At 42.5% G+C, this 16001-nt stretch overlaps 1 protein-coding gene across 3 annotated transcripts in view; it reads right to left on the bottom strand.

Moving 5' to 3' along the window:
• Positions 1-8817, bottom strand: part of LOC147638963 (tRNA (guanine(26)-N(2))-dimethyltransferase 1-like) — a 36298-nt gene extending 27481 nt beyond the window's left edge. For 2 of the 3 annotated variants that reach the window (XR_015264009.1, XM_086786025.1), the window contains exon 1: positions 8375-8689. Coding sequence is in view for 2 of the 3 variants with exons in the window: in XM_086786025.1 (XP_086642151.1) it covers positions 8375-8671 (297 nt within the window). In the remaining variant the exon portion in view is untranslated. The other variant, XM_086786036.1, reaches the window with a different exon arrangement.
• Positions 8818-16001: the final 7184 nt, after the last annotated feature.

Here is a 16001-nt window from a genome sequence, read left to right as displayed (position 1 = left end):
GTTGGAATCGCCACCCATATGATCTCTCGTAAACCTCACCCTACCATGGAGTATACTATGTGTACATGGCCAGAGTGTTCAAAACTCCTAGGTCTTGCCTGGAAAATTCCAAAGGCAATCTCTATGGGCCATACCAGAGATGTAACACACGAAAGCTCTGGGGGTCTTCTTTCAGCCCTAAACACTACTAAGAACATGTTGATGCAAAAATGTAGACAGAAGGGAGAGTAGAGAGAGAGAGAGAGAGATGCTGGAAATTCAGTATATTCTTATGATACAAAAAGGTACCTACAATCTACAGCCAAAGGCTGCCTTCTTGAAAAGGTGTAAATCACCAAAACAGTCCTAGTCTAAGACCCATTCCATGAGGGAATGAATGACTACAACAATGAGCACTTGTGCCTTTTATATAGGCCCTTTGGACACTTGGAGGACTGGCCGACTGCTGTCGGCCAGCTGACTGGACATTAAATCATTTATTTTGATGCACTTGTAGCCGCCTTTGTTCTGGTTCAGCCGACAGCACACTCCTTGCAGCCGACAGCATCCTCTTCATGTCCTCCATGCCTTGCTCCAAGTCCACACTAGCCTCTTCTACACTTTGTGCTCCAAAATCCTAGTTCTAGTTATCTTTTACTAGTTGCCTCTTTTGGACTAGCCTCTGGATATGTCCATGGGCAAACATGCACATGACATCCCCCTCTGCTAAACTTGATGACAGGATTCCAACCTGTTCTTGGATGACTGTCATCATCATCCCACTCTATTCCCGGAGTCCCTCTATCATCCATCCAACTCTGGCAACCCTTTTCACTGAAAACCCGGCCCGGTCTCCAAAACCACTCTGACTCTGAATAATATCTATGCATCTATTCCATCCAATCCCCAATCCATTCCTACCCTGACTCTGAACATTGTCTTGGTCTTCATTCTTGAGAAATGAGTCTGGCACTGTCACATGCACTCTGCACTCAATGCATGGTGACAAACTGGCTCATCATCAGCAGTGCAACATTTGTACATTATTAGAACCCAGTAGGATGATATTTGTCGTACGCCGTGACCCCATTGTACATCCTCAGTCCAGGATAAGTCACGCACGAGCTACGTAGGTCATTCCTCAGCCTTAGCAGGTCAGTCAGTCAGTCAGTCAAGTCCCTTAACCCACTTGGAGAGAATCATTCATGCATGTAGAGTCAGTAGAAGCCTTAGGGTTTGCATCAGAAAGCACTCTCCATCTTGCATAATATGCATTCATATGCTTGTGCATCATTTAGAACATCTCAGAAGCCTTAGGAAATTTACTAGGATTTATCTGGTATTTTTCCCATATTTTATGATATTTATTTAGCATTTCATGTCATTTATAAACATAAAGTTTATTAAAGTTATGACTAGCCAACTTGACCAACCCCTAACTAGTATAAATAGGCTTGCTCAGTGCTTAGAAGAGCATTCAGTCTTCAGTGAGCTAGGTGCCTTCCTCCTCAGCACTAGGAGCATTCCCCGCCTTCAGCCTAGACTAATCCATCCCTCTTGAAGCTTCTGCGTTTGCTTCTCCAGCCTTTGAGAACCAGCGTTTGCTTCAGTCAGCAGTCTTACACAGCAGTTCAGCAGCAGTACAACCCCTACAGCCATCAAGTGCAACCATCTGTACCCTAACGCAGCAGTTCTGTCCTTTCAGGCCCTAGTTCAATAGGTACCCTCTGCGTTTGAGCATAGATCACCACCAGCAGGTACTCAGGTCAGTTCAGTCTTGCGATTGCAGTTCTACAACAGTTTACCTTGCGTATTCAGCCCTACAGCAGTGCCTCCGCCCTCTGTGCATCATCCATACATGCAACAATCATCTGGTGAAGGTAACATATCATTCATAAGCATTTACAGCATAGTTACATAGCTTAGAACAGTCCACTGCAGTCCTTTCTCAGCCTCAGGTGTGCAGCCCTTCCTCATGCCCTTGGGAAGAGTGCATAGGCTCGAGATCAGTTCATTGAGGTGTTTCTACAGCCGTGTACAGTTCAGTCAGACTTCCGATCCTACGAGATCTTGCGTTTGGCTTATCTACAGTCCACAATCATTCTCTCTAAAGTAATAAAGCAAATACTATCTCATTATCGGGATAGGGGGCCCTTCAGTGGGTAATTTGGGACCCAATCTGGTGTACAATTCTCATGTCTCTTTAAAGCTTGAAGTATTAAAGTGGATTGCTAAACTCACGAAACTCAGGATACAGAAGACGGTGTGAGCATTTGTGTGACAGGTTCTTCCAATACAAAGACTTCACTGCATATTACAGGCACTCTCACATCACCCCTTGGAGGATAATCCTCCTTGGGACCGTTGCCCGAGAACCTAGTTGGCTCAGAGGACTGCCATCCCTTCTCGCTTTGTGGAACACCACCAACAAACCTCCTGGGAGCTCTTCCCGTTCCTGTGCTCCTTGCCTTGGGCATCGTATCCGTGTACTTTCCTGTCCCTTGGACCTGTACACCATCATATGGGACTGATTCAGTGTTTAGCTTTGCTGAGCCTGATGCTCTGATACCAATGTAACACGCGGAAGCTCTGGGGGTCTTCTTTCAGACCTAAACACTACTAAGAACATGTTGATGCAAAAATGTAGACAGAAGGGAGAGTAGAGAGAGAGAGAGATTTGCTTCTTCTGCACTTTGTGCTCCAAAATCCTAGTTCTAGTTATCTTTTACTGGTTGCCTCTTCTGGACTAGCATCTGGATATGTCCATGGGCAAACATGCACATGACAAGAGATCCCTTTGTAATCCCTACCATGTTCTAGATACCCGCCCAGCGTCTAGACACATTCATGCAGGAGGATTCATGTACCACATGATCCGAGAAATTAGGGGCTTGTCACACCAGACTAGACTGAAGAGCTCTACTACTAATTAATACATAAAAATCCCATCTTACAAAGCATAGCATTGTCAACTCTCTAACATCCCATGGCTGGAAGAAGCCTTCCTTATTACTCTAGAGTCTAGGATAAGCTTGTTAAAATAATGTTACCTCTCTAAGATAAGCCTTCCTTTCCCTCTAGGACAGGGTTGTAACTTGTGAAGAATGTAGAAGTCCATGTGTAAGACTACTAGTGTTGTGATTGCATTAACAGAGATAACTGTGCAATAGAAGACACGCAAACACAAACACACCCTAATAATCCTAATCCTAATCATTGTATTATATACATATGTACAGCTAATTACTCAAATGTACAAAATGTGATCTACCGATACATCCTAGCTCAAGGTGCAAAAGAACTTCTCTGTCAAGATGTAAATGCCGGCTGCCAGAACTTTCTCCTTGCCCCCCAATCGCCAGTAAGCTTGGCGTGCAAATCTATTGATGATTTTACATGGAGGGTGGGTGTTTCATTCATAAAGCCCCAAGGGCTGGTCGAGCAGTTTTGAGTGGATGGTGGGCTGCTAAATTCACAACATAAGGCCAATTCTTACACATATTGTACGCCCATGGCTAGCCAACCCATACCCACTATCCGCCCAGCCAACTGCAGCCCAATCACCCCGTATACTGCCCTGCCAGCCAGTCCTTCCTTGCTACCTGCTCCTAGGCATTGCACTGGCTGCCCACACTGCTGCCACGCGTGTGTTGTTGCATGTACCTGCAACAGGTTACATTCTCCCCCACTAAAACTACAGGTGTCCTTAGTTGTACCCTGTCCATGTGAATTGTCCTCTCAAGAGCTGAAAGGACTAATCAAGTCTCATAAAAGATGATGGTTGTCCCACACACTATGAAACCGCATTGCATCCACCTCAAAGGCTTACATTCTGTTCAGACCTCCTCAGCACTAAATAACGCAAAGCAAACTTCCAACACCTCCTTTACTCAACAAAACACTGAAGTCAGGCATAGGGGCTGACAAAACCCTGAAGTCAGGCATAGGGACTGATAGGACCCACCCAAGAGGCTAGCAAGGATGACATCTGGATTGGCCTTGGGTCAATCAAAAGCTCACTAGAGGCTAATAATGGCTAAAAGTTAATCATAAAAGGAATTGGCCAATAATAGTTTGGATATTTGCTATATGAGTGTGCCTTGGGCTCGTTCATGATTATTATGAGGAAACCTCGCGGTGGAGATGTCTGACAAGGCGAAAGACCTCAAGGCCAAGTGTAGCTGCAGGCCAGTAGGCATGATGTTGGGGCTTGGCCGACTCCCAGCAATATAGACCTGAAGCTCAGGGGTGGTTTCCGAACGGGACCTATGGCTGGAAGGAGAGTCGCTAGCCGAATTCTACGGCGGTCATCAACATCAGATTTGACACAAGCTTTTCCAAACCTGATAGGGTTTCTAAGTATTTGGGCCTAACACTAGCCAAGGGCTCTACTGATCTGTAGGAGCGTCACATGTATCATGACCTATGCATTTCATGGAAAGTGGCAACAACCTTTGGTTGGCAACTCACTGCTGTTGAGTTGTGTAGTCTCTTGGTGACATGAACTGTAAGCTCAGGATGCCACTTACAATATCTATCGTGCCAGCTCTGTCTGGGATGCCCGTTGTGAAAGGTGTGTGGTGGTTGACAGATGTAGCCATTTTCAGGTGCAGATCGTACTCTGTGATACCTCTCCTAGACCCATGCATTTAGTTCTGTTTGACAGTCACTATAGTGAGTGTTCCCTTTGACTTTTTCTTGTCCTTCCTTCCAACCATGCAGATAGGGCAGACAAGATCTTGGCTGATCCCCCATCATCTGGATCAAGCTCACATTGAAATCCCATTTTCATGCGCCACCATTGCAGCAGCCAATTCTTGCTTTAGTCCACACACACTTTTTCTTTTTTGGGTTATAGGTGGCCAGAATATGGGTGTCCATTATCTCTCATAAGGGTGGCAGCAATCACCAAGGCCCTTCCAAATTAGTGGGAAGGGTACTGCTTGGAAAGGTGGGTAAATATATATCATTGGAATAACTTGAACCTTGCACTTTTTGCCCCCTAGAGCAATTATATTGTTATGTAGTAAGTCAATAAGCTACCATTTTGACAAAAGCAGGATGATGCTAAGACATGTAAGCACCAATTGTAATCCTATGCTACGAACCATCATGTTGGCCTTTGGAGGTATCATCTGTAAGCCCAACACAGCGTGCAGTGACAGATTCAACCACATGTCCAAGAGATATAGATAGAGACAGAGAAGGGGGAAGGAGAGAAGGGTATAGGGGTTTCACACAGTACACCACACTAAGCGGGGAACAAGCCCCACCCCCTTTTCAAGGATTTATTTCAGGAACAATCCATGGGCTCTTCCAGACAGGACCAATACAACAAATGAATACAATATCAAACAAGTGTGCCAATGTCGAGGCCGGGCTGAAGTCGGTGTCGAGGCACAAGATCTCTAATGCCTGAGCTCACCACTAGAAAGACCCACAAGAGTCTTACACCAAAAACTAGACAAATAGAATCCCCAAAAGGTACACTGCAAAATGGAAGCAATAGGGTTGGACAAGAATCAACTCAAGGAAGTGGTGCTTCTCTTGGGTCGGTGAAGAGGCGACAGGAGACGGAGCAGTGGCGGCATTTAGCTTGATGGCGGAGGGGCTGCTCACAGAGAAATGCAGAGGCGGCAGCAGGAAGCTGAGGTTATGCACAAGGACAGTAGGTGGAGCAGAGGGGATACAATGGTGAGTAGCCAGGCGAAACAGGTGCTGGGCGGCAGTGGCGGCGCTTTGAGGAGGCGGCGGCGGCACAACCCTAGCGAACAGGCGGCAAAGCTGGGCTCTGGCTGGCAGAGGCATGCTCTGGGCAGCAGAGACACCGGCAAAGGTGGCGGTGGCACTAGTGGCAGTGGTTCTGCAACGCCGGCAGAGGTGGCGCTGCAGGCAAGGCAGAGGCTGAGGTTGAGGGTGGAGAAGGAGATTTTGATGATGAAGATGATGACAAAGTTCTTGCTCTCCCCAAGGTGGTTCTCCACGAGTTCTTCTTCTATGAATCTCCAAGAGGGTGCAAAGTTCTTTAAATACTTGAAAAAAGTGGTCCCTCCTTTTGCTTTATCTTCTTGCTTTTGCTTTTTCTCATTTGAATATTATTAATAATAGTCCTCCAAAGTTCTTGATTTATGCTTTTACAGCTTCAAGGCCTTGCTTTTTGGCCCTGGAGCTGCTTTTTGAAAAAGCGGCTTTTAGTTTTTTGATCTAGTTCGATGTCCTCTTTCCAATGGTGCCCTTCGCTTTTGGTCAACATAGTTTGAGTTTTTGTTTTTTCCTGCTTTTTGACCAAGACTAGTGCTTTGTTCAATGCCAGCTTTAGGAACCCTCTTCTCATGTGTCCATCAACCTGTTCATGTGTCCGGGCATGAGTTCCATCATGTGAAAAGAGCTTGGAGGGCCAAATAGTTACATTCCCTCCCTCTTCTATCACGGTTGTCCTCAACTCTGGGTTACAAATATTCCATATGGTCGTGGTACTAGCCCCATCTGGTGCTCTTGTGCATCTAATCTTTCCTCATATATGTGGTGCCTTCTGCTCATCTAGCAACATCTTTATGCCTTTTCTTTAACCGATGTCCCTGTTCCTAGTTCTTGATGGTACATGTTCTTCATAACCTATCACATGTGTTAGATATAATAAATGCATACTCACCTTCTGCAAAAACTAGACACAAGCTAGTCAACAAACCAGTATTCACGACTACTTGGTATTCCAGGTACTAGCCAGGTAGTCTGGAGTCCAGTGGACTTATCACATGCCATAAATCCAAGCATTATCCACACATCAAAAATAGCACACAAAGTCAAAGAAATTCAAACATACATCAGTATGCAATGCATAAGTAATGATTCTCCTGTTTATAGATTATCCTATCTAGTTTCATCGAAACCGTGCTGAGCCACCTGGTTCCCGAGGAAAACCGCTCAGACTATCCTCAAGGCCATCTGGTCACTACGACCGCCCAAGAAGTCTTCCATAGTCGTCTGGGCCATTTGGTCGCATTGACAGCCCGACTATGAGATCCAATACAATCATATAAACCATTTGGTCGCAATGACCGCCAGACTGCGAAATCCAATACAGTCATATGGGCCATCTGGTCGCAATGACCATGAGTTCTTCTATGAATCTCCAAGAGGGTGCAAAATTCTTTAAATACTTGAAAAAAGGGATCCTTGTTTTTACTTTATCTTCTTGCTTTTGCTTTTTCTCATTTAAATATTATTAATAATAGCCAAAGTTCTTGATGTGTGCTTTTACAGCTTCAAGGCCTTGCTTTTTGGCCTTGGAGCTGCTTTTCGAAAAAGCGGCTTTTAGCTTTTTGATCCAATTCGATGTCCTCTTTCCAATGGTGCCCTCCACTTTTGGTCAACATAGTTTGACTTTTTTCTTTTTCCTTTTTTTTGACCAAGATTAGTGCTTTGTCCAACACCAGCTTTAGGAACCCTCTTTCCATGTGCCCATCAACCTGTTCATGTGTCCAGGCATGAGTTCCATCATGTGAAAAGAGCTCGAAGTGCCAAATAGTTACATCATCCCAATCACACCTCATCTTGTTTTTTTCTTATGTATGCATTATATCTCTCTTCTACACCAAATCCATCAATTTGAACAGTTATTTTGGCATAAGGATCCTACTCTTTTAAAAACCTATAGACGGAATCTCACCTTTGATATGTTGGCCACATGCTTAAATGAAGGTATTTTTTAAGACATTTTTAGCCCATCCATACATGTAATGGCTCCTTTTTATTTTACTTATTAACTAGTAGGGCAGGGTACTTGATACCTAAGGGTATACCTTTGCCTTGAGGCGAAATAATTGATTTCTAAGGGTATGCGTTAGTCAAGTCGCCCACTCTTCATACAAAGGGACTCACTCTTCTCAAACTTGAAAAGTCTCGGATTTGAACCCTTATCAAGGGGTTGAGTTCATGCACTCTACCACTAACCTACACAAGCTTGTTGTCATGTGGATCTTGCATATTATAAATATATAAGTTTTTTTTTCGTTTTGGATGGCTATCTTTAAAAGGGCATAATTTTTTCAATCAAGCGTTGCTTTTATAGCATAGACAGTTATTTAATAAGACACTGCAGCATCACACTACCTAACAATCGTTTAAATAAGTTGGAATAGGCAAATAAAATTGTCATACTACACATAATAGCCATTAAGAATAAGTTTTGACTATACTATAAAGAAGAGTTCATGTATACATTGGTCTCATATATTGAAAGTGTTAAGATAAAGCTAATGATTAGCATTTTTACTATATGTTGACATGATGATGGCATGGCAGGTTAAGAGGGTTTAATCTAGGCTAAGTTACAAAATTACCACATGAACAGAAAGGGGTAAGAAAAGCTTCAACAATGCTAATCATTGGCTACCTGGGCTTTGTTGTAGAACACATCATTGCCATGCAACAAGATATCAGCCTCCCCTTCCTTGAGGATGCTGTACTCAGATGGGTCCACAGCCTTCTTGCTGGAGGTGGGTTCACGAGCTTGTTGTGCACTTGGCAAAGTGCCACCACCTGCAGACGATGCATCATGGGTGCATTCTTGCATGGCTGTGTTGGAGCTGAACAGTTTGGTTGCTGCTACTATGAAGAACACGCGCTGATGAGCAGTGGGTTTTGGTCCTTTGAGACAGACTCTAGACGTTAGAACGCCCAACCTCCACATGAAAACAGACGAGCAAACTAACCTGATGCAGGCGTTGCACACCAGCTGCTTGAAAAGCCTTTACGCCGGATTCACAAAGGGGCGGCGGACTCCCTTTGTGGGCGGGCCCGCCAATGGGAGCCCGCTCCGGTTCACACATGATGACAACCCCACTGGTGATGTGGCATGCCTAGTCACGGCCAACTCCTACCCATATGGATGTCTCACAAACTCCTCCAATTTAGACTCAAATTGGGTCCTTTAAGGATTAAGGCGGCGTGATCTGACACACAAACTCTCGGGTTTAAGCTCACGCATTTCCACCACCTAAGATGCCCACTCACTTGTGAACTTCCACAGCAGACATCTTAGAAGGCCTTGCAATAATTGCTTGGACATGTGGAGCCACGCGGGCCATGTACATCACACATGTGTGCATCCAGCCTTAGAGGAAAGTGGACTCCGGATATTCTTGAACACTCAAAGTTGTATAAATGCCCTTAGGATGGCTTCACAGTTATGAAGCTTATGTGGGGTTTCCAACACCTCGAGTAGCCTTCTAGTGTGATGCTAAAAACTTGAAACTCCTCACTTGATGGTCCCCTTTGGGAATGGAAATGGGCCATACCAATCTATTCCATATGTAATTTATTTGTTTCTAGGAAACACTTTGTTCTAAGCACTCTAAGGACCCTATACCTTCGCCTTACACATTTTTGCTCTAGCAAACCAAGTGTCTCAACAATTTTTAAACTCCACGCTTGATCGTGTATATTTGTTGATATTGTTTCCTCCACAATGAGCCACAATCCACAAGGATGTGCAACTTGTTTTGGGTAGTGGCAATTGTACTTCTCATAAGGAACTTGTCTAGCATCACTTTCTCAAACTCTAAGACAAATGTCTACCCACTTGGCTTTTTCATTGTTTGTGCCCTTTTTGAATGTCTAGCCCTATCAATGCTAGCTTCATTGCAAGTCTTAGAAATCGCTTTGATAGGTATGACCTCCAAGGTAGCTCTTCTTGGAGGTGAAGGAGGCTCTACAATTCACAAGTTACATAAAGTCTAGTTCTTTGTGTAGGTAGACTGTTGTTCTTGCCTTGTTAGAGAGAGAGAGAGAGAGAGAGAGAGAGAGAGAGAGAGGAAACATATATTAATGTCTATAAAAGACCAAAAGTGTTACAATAATCTCATATACATGCACACACAGATAGATTTTCTTACCTTAGTGCATGTGCTTGAGACAAACAAGGAAGCAACCTTTCATTTGCTAATGTAAAGGGGGGCATAGCTATATATAGTTCACATGGAAAGGGCATAGAGGTTGAGATGAGATAGGGTACTTAGCTTCGTCTACAATTAAATCATTCCCACAAGGTAGATCTAGATGGAGTGGCAGCTAGAGGGTCAGGGCCCTCCTCTTCTCTAGATCACTATCCCAATCCTCAACAAATGATTAAAATGGTTTAAATCAAGGGAAGAGGATCTACAAATATTATTTTTGTGTCGGGGGTGAGAGAGGGAGAGAGAGAGAGAGAGAGAGAGAGAGAGAGAGAGAGAGAACATTTCAAGAAGCTAAGAACACATCAAAATGTCTACTAGAGTAGCAGATGATACCCTTAAAAGTCGATCGATGATCTAGTAAGTAAAAACACATAGCCTTCCATATTGTGTTATTTTGATTAGAACATTTGGCTTTACAAGGAGCCTCGAATCTTAAAAACACGAGGCCTCTTTCTGTACACATATCATCATATGGACATAGGCAAGTGTGATAAGGTTATCCCATAAATTGCTACAATTATAAATTTCATAAAAATGTCCCTCCTCCACATAGCCTCATTCCCTCTCTCTCACTCTGTGTGTTTATGTGACCAAGCTTGTTGGCATTCACTCTTCCCAAGCCAATCTTGACATTAACATCATGCTAGCACTAGCTTATAACATATTCCATTGCCAACTCCATAAAGCAACTCAACTCTATTGAGCTTCTATGATGATTGAAAGCCTTCTACTATGCACAATCGTGATCCCCTTTTTTATTCTATAATTTAGCATAACATCTCTCTCTCTCAGTTGTTTCATGTAACTCTTGATCAGTGCTTCAACTCTCCCTTGTTAGCCTCTGTAAACCTCTTCCAACAAATCTTAGCATTAATAGTCTAGTTCGTGTTACCTTAAGCCCACTCCAACTTGTGTCTTAAATTTTGGAAGTTATTAATCCAAATAATAGAAAGTTAGAAGCAATGTTGATGAGTTACAAGTATTTTGGAAAAGCTAGATCATTATTTATTCTTAGTATTTATTTGAAGGATTATACAAGCTAGCTTCTTTTGAAATAAAGTCACATTGGGTAGCTAGCTTCATAGACCAACTAGCGTCTAGGAAAGGTGTTGGAAGAACCATCCCACTTGTTTAAACAAGCATTGTGGTTGGGAAAACTAGCTTACTAGTCACCTTAAGAGCCTATACTAGACAAAGATGTTGGGATAAAAGAACCATCACACTTGTTTAGAAAAGCATGTTGGTTGGGGAAACTAGCTTACTAGTCATTAAGAGCCTTGTGAGGCTCTTGATAACTTAGGTTCCTATACACCAAGTTTCACTAAAAATTCATTCATTGGTTTTTGCATTTACCTACCACCTAACTTGCTCAAAATTGCATAACATGCACCTAAACATGAATTTGTCTATGAAAGAGTTTGGCTTTGATCAAAACCTAGAAATTTGTAAATGATAATGAGTATTGTCATATGAATTTTCATAAACACTAGCATCATGGTTGGTGAGATATTACATTTATAGTTAATCCAAATTATGTAGAAATGAAAATATATTTATGAAGATGTAGACATCTCCATTGTCCTTTTATGAGCCATGGGCACGTAAGAATTTCCTATTCATGACTTTTTGTGAGTTATGAGCAAGTGAGAGTTGCATATATCATGACTTTTGTGAGTTATGGACAAGTAAGAGTTAACTTTTTATGTTAAGATAAACATCATTAAGGATTCAGTCAAGTCTTTAAGTGCAAGTTTAGCTCAACTAGCAACCTAACTAGAGTACATTTTAATATACAAGAAGCTTTAGAGTATATTTCAAATATTATGCATTGTTGTGTCCATCATTAAAATTATTATTATAAGTGGTTTGATTGTTTATTTTCATCCTTGGATCAATTATGACATTAGTGTTAAAGCTATGTTATAAGAGTTAAAAGGCTAGATGTATTATTTGTAATTCCTCTACATCCCTTCCACTAGGAGGGTTTCCATTCTCCAAGTAACTAAAGGACAAGGCTAAATGTATTGTTTGTAGCTCCTCTACAGTCCTTCCACTAGGAGGATTTCCATTCTCCAAGTAACAAAAGGAGAGGACCATAACTGGTGGCCGGTGATGGACCAAGAAAACCCACATGGGTAGCAATACTTTATCTTTTAGTGACTCAAAGCAAAGATAATCATTCCAATACATCACTAAAACAAACCATAGTCTTAATCTTGTTCATATTTTATCTTTTTTTTGCACAAAATAAAATAAACCCATTGTTAAATCATCAATATTTAAAAAAAGTACATCTAGAATTTTGAAACATAAAAAAATCCATACATAAAGAATATTTAAAACATTATACATACTTGTAATATACATGATGTTGATGATCCTATCAATATTTAATATAAAAAATATAATACTTGTATCAATATAAAATATAACATTTATTATACATTACATAATAACTATAATTTTAAAAGTGACTATTTTTTTTAAAGAATAACTCATATCTTTGGTAGAGAGGTCGAGTGTCGTTTTTGTGGCTCTGAACTCGATCAAGCCAAAGCTTTAATCACAATCACAAGATGAGAGAAGATGTAGGCCTGATGATCAACCTCGTACTACTGAAAGTGAATGTAACTCCCATCCTTCAAACCTATTGAAAATAGTAGCTTGCCATGACCATGCTATATGCATCAAACTAAACCCCACGACCATCCACGACATCCTCATTGAGAGTACTCTTCCAAATAGAGTATCTCAACAAATAATAGTCCGCCTGCTCCTCATTACCATCAACGGCATTGACAACAAAGACATCATCCATGGTAAATAAATATGTAAGCTCATCATAGTCAACTGCAACCATGGCACCGGCATCATGTGTCGTAGGTACAACTTGCATCGGATGCCCAAGTGTTATCACTCGCTTGCTCCAAGGATATGCCCATGTGGACATGATACACTCACCCCAGTCTCATCACCCTCTGTGCATGCTTCATAGAAGTATGCAAACCATCATGTGAAGATAATAGGGTCAATGAGAAGTGCTTCAAATGGAGTGAGAGCCCAAAGTTTATGGAACTCTTTGGCAGTCAAATGCCACCACAAGCAATTGACAATGCTACCATCCATACACAAAAAAATCTCCTAACCACCTCGCATCACATGAGGGATAAGAAGAGGTTGTGATACCACTCAAGTGCCCTCTACACCACTCCACGTGAGGGATAAGAAGAGGTTGTGATACCACTCAAGTGCCCTCTACACCACTCCACCACCTACTCTGCATCTTTAAACCTCTCTGCATCATGCTGAAGCTGGTGATGCTATAAAGCATGCTTCACACATGCACTAGCACACCATCTTGATGCCCCTTCCCATGGCCACTCTCAAAAAAGCTCCAAATGACCTGTCTCTTCTAGTCACCTGTAAAGCCACTTGTAAAGCTCAATAGAGCTGCCTCGACCAAGACTCAAACTGACCACCACATCCTTCATACCAAATCAGCTGCTCATGCCATGTAACGCCATAATCCATCATCAATGCATCATGAAGGGAAAAATAATGCTATACAAAATGTGCATCATGAAGGGAGAAACAATGTTGTACAAAATGTGCATCATGAAGGGAGAAACAACGTTGTGCACAATTAAAGAGAATGTGGGGGAGAGGGAGAGCTTCAAACCCTAGCAAGCAAACACACACACACAAGAGAGAGCAAGACACAAGAGAGAGATGGATGGCTGAATTTTCTTCTATCTTCTTCTTCTCTACTGAACCAACATAATATCAAGATAAGAGTACACACTATATGGGTTAGTACTCAACTACTACAACATACAAGGGTCGGTCCATAATGTGAACCCGACTAAATGAGCTAGCGCTATAACTATGCCTCTAGTAATCCAAAATGGTTGTCACACAGCATGTCATCCCACTGGCCGCATATCACCCATAATCTCACCAACCATGCCAGTGGTGTAGATGCGGAAGCTATTACCCAAGCGGGTCATCAATTTTCGTCGTTGCACTAGTTGAGCTCGATATCTCAACACTCCCCCTCGAGCTCAACTCCACACACTGCACTCCAAGTAAGCTCCTAAACCTGTGGAGCTTCTCTGCGCCCAATGCCTTCGTGAAGATGTCAGCCATGTGATCCTCTGTGTGCTGACATATACCAGATCTACATCTCCTGCTAGAACTTTCTCTCTCACGAAGTGATAATGCACCTCAATGTGCTTCGTTCTAGCATGATATACTGGGTTACTGGCCAACTGTATGCTGCTCATGTTGTCACAATATATGACAACTGTCCTATCCACGGGCTCTCCCATGTCATCAAAGTAGCTTTTGAAACCAAGCTACCTCACACACTGCCATAGCAGCACCCCTGTACTCTGCCTCTATACTCGATATAAGGTAACTGTTGGATGCTTCTTACTGCTCCAACTCACAGCAGCACTCCCAAATGAGAACATAAAACCACTGGTAGATCTCATGTCTGCAATACTACCAGCCCAATTAGCATCTGTGTACCCATGCAGCTGTATCTTTGTACCAGCCTCATAGAAAAGTCCATAATCAACTGTAAAGTACCTAAGAATCCGTCTAGCCGTATCCAAGTGTGGCTTCCTAGGAGCCTGCATAAACTAACTCACAAGTCCAACAACATAGCTCAAGTCTGGCCTCGTAATGGTCATGTAAATCAAACTACCCACTCTGCGCCTATAGGTAGTGGGGTCCTCCAAAAGCTCTCACCTGTATCTGAAAAAAGCTTTGTGTTCTGCTCCAATGCCACTGAAATAGGCTTACAAGCTGTCATACCATACTTGGACAACATGTCCAAGCCATACTGCCTCTATAATAGCAAAATGCCATGAGGTGATCTCACCACCTCTATGCCCAAGACATACCGCAGCTTACCCAAATCCTTCATCTCAAACTTTTGCTTCAAAAGCATCCTGACATCATGTATGTCTGCATCACTATCACCAGTGATAATCAAGTCCTCCACATAGATGACTAATAGCATGATCCCTCTATCTGTCTTTTTCACATATAGTAAAAAATCCGCATCGGATATCTGAAATCCAATGGTAACAAGATAATCCCCAATCTTGTTTGACCATGCTCTGGGTGCCTGCTTTAAGCCATACAAGGATTTGCGTAACCTACACAAAATCTGGATGTGCATCACTCTCATAACCTAGTGGCTACATCATGTACACTTCTTCTTGCAAATCACCATGTAAGAAAGCATTCTTTACATCCATTTGATGTAAAGACCAATGCTTCACTGCTGCCATAGTAATGACAGCTCTCACAGTTGCTATTCTTGCAACCGGGCTGAATGTCTCCTCATAGTCTACGCCATAAGTCTGCGCATAGCCCTTGGCAACCAATCTTGCCTTGTATCTGCTCACTGAACCATCAGCATTGTGCTTGACTTTATACACCACTTACATCGAATTGCCTTCTTTTCCTTAGGTAAAGGCACTAACTCCCATGTTACATTTGCATCCAATGCTGCCATCTCCTCATCCATGGCATCTTCCCATTTCTTATTTCCAATTGCTTGCTCAAAGCAATTGGGCTCAACTGCCTATATTGCTTTTACACCCATTGTGCTTGACTTTATACACCCATTGTGCTTGACTTTATACACCCACTTACATCGAATTGCCTTCTTTTCCTTAGATAAAGGTACCAACTCCCATGTTACATTTGCATCCAATGCTACCATCTCCTCATCCATGACATCTTTCCATTTCTTATTTCCAATTGCTTGCTCAAAGCAAGTGGGCTCAATCGCCTATATTGCTTTTACCATGTAAGCATAATGATGGGTTGTATATCCATCATATCTCAACTTGTCAACAGGGTATCTAACCTTCGTAGACCTACGTACACCTGGATCACTGCCAGGTGTCCTCGAAACAGCCCTGGTTCTCCTTACACCAGGAGTAACTACAAACGGAATGCCAAGCTCCTCATCAAGGCTTTGCTCAGAACAACTAGAGTCACCATCCACATATGAGTGACCTGCTGATAGATCAAGCACAAAAGGTTGAT

Source organism: Cibotium barometz, chromosome 4 (genome assembly GCF_041138505.1).
Source record: "Cibotium barometz isolate CiBa-2024 chromosome 4, ASM4113850v1, whole genome shotgun sequence".
In the NCBI taxonomy this organism is placed as follows: Eukaryota; Viridiplantae; Streptophyta; class Polypodiopsida; order Cyatheales; family Cibotiaceae; genus Cibotium; species Cibotium barometz.
Note: the sequence above shows the minus strand (reverse complement) of the source record. Positions and strands in the feature narration are given on the sequence as shown.